We start from the raw sequence: 956 nt of genomic DNA, 5'->3' as shown, positions 1-956 counted from the left end.
TTAACCCTGCACTGACTACAGAGTAAGCTCTGCACTTCCCGTTCCCTAGGTATAAAGGAGAGACCTCCACGGCGTATACAAATGGATACACAGTATATACGTGATATCGTAATCAACTGATAAAGGAAGTAGGAGAAAATATCAAAAAGGTTCCTTGGGTAGGGAAAGGAGGCAATGATGAAACAAAAAGGGCTTAGAAACGCTGCCCTAACCCACTGGGAGAGTGCAAACTGAAAAGCAAAAACAGAAGTAGAAAGTAAGAGGAAACATTCAGAAAATGGAAACAACCGGGTCCCCATTTAAGACACAGGCACAAAGGCAGGTCTTCAGAGAACCTTCAGACACCAGGGCTCACAGAGTCACCCACCTCGGCCAGGCCAGCAGCACCTGCAGTGTCCCCAATGGCTCGACCCTTGTCTGTACTCATGGCCCTGGTGGCGCTCAGCTTCGACTCCATCTGCTCTCTGGGCTGTGACCTGCCTCAGACCCACAGCCTGGCCACCAGGAGGACCTTGGTGCTCCTGGGACAAATGAGGAGAATCTCCCCCTCCTCCTGCCTGAAGGACAGACAGGACTTTGGATTCCCTCAGGAGGTCCTTGGTGGCCACCGGCTCCAGAAGGCTCAAGCCATCTCTGTCTTCCATGAGCTGGTCCAGCAGCTCTTCCTCCTCTTCAGCACAGAGGGCTCGTCTGCTGCCTGGGAGGACAGCCTCCTGCACAGACTCTGCACTGGGCTTGATCAGCAGCTGACGGAGCTGGAAGCCTGTCCGAAGCAGGAGGCGGAGCTGCAAGGGCGTCCCCTGCTGAATGAGGACCCCATCCTGGCTGTGAGGAGATACTTCCACAGAATCACTCTCTATCTGCAAGAGAAGAAATACAGCCCTTGTGCCTGGGAGATCGTCAGAGCAGAAGTCATGAGATCCTTCTCTTCAGCGAGACACTTGCAAGAAAGATGA

At 53.2% G+C, this 956-nt stretch overlaps 1 protein-coding gene across 1 annotated transcript; it reads left to right on the top strand.

Annotated features, from left to right (window-relative positions):
- Positions 1–398: 398 nt before the first annotated feature.
- On the top strand, positions 399–956 carry LOC102519964 (interferon alpha-1-like). Its single transcript, XM_032477610.1, has one exon. The coding sequence runs from the start codon at positions 402–404 to the stop codon at positions 954–956; it is 555 nt and encodes a 184-aa protein (XP_032333501.1). The 5' UTR covers positions 399–401.

This window comes from Camelus ferus, chromosome 4 (assembly GCF_009834535.1).
Source record: "Camelus ferus isolate YT-003-E chromosome 4, BCGSAC_Cfer_1.0, whole genome shotgun sequence".
Lineage (NCBI taxonomy): Eukaryota > Metazoa > Chordata > Mammalia > Artiodactyla > Camelidae > Camelus > Camelus ferus.
This window is presented reverse-complemented; position numbering and strand designations above follow the sequence as displayed.

Coding starts and splice junctions, on each gene's coding strand:
- LOC102519964 (XM_032477610.1), top strand. CDS start 402: ATGGCTCGACCCTTGTCTGTACTCATGGCCCTGGTGGCGCTCAGCTTC.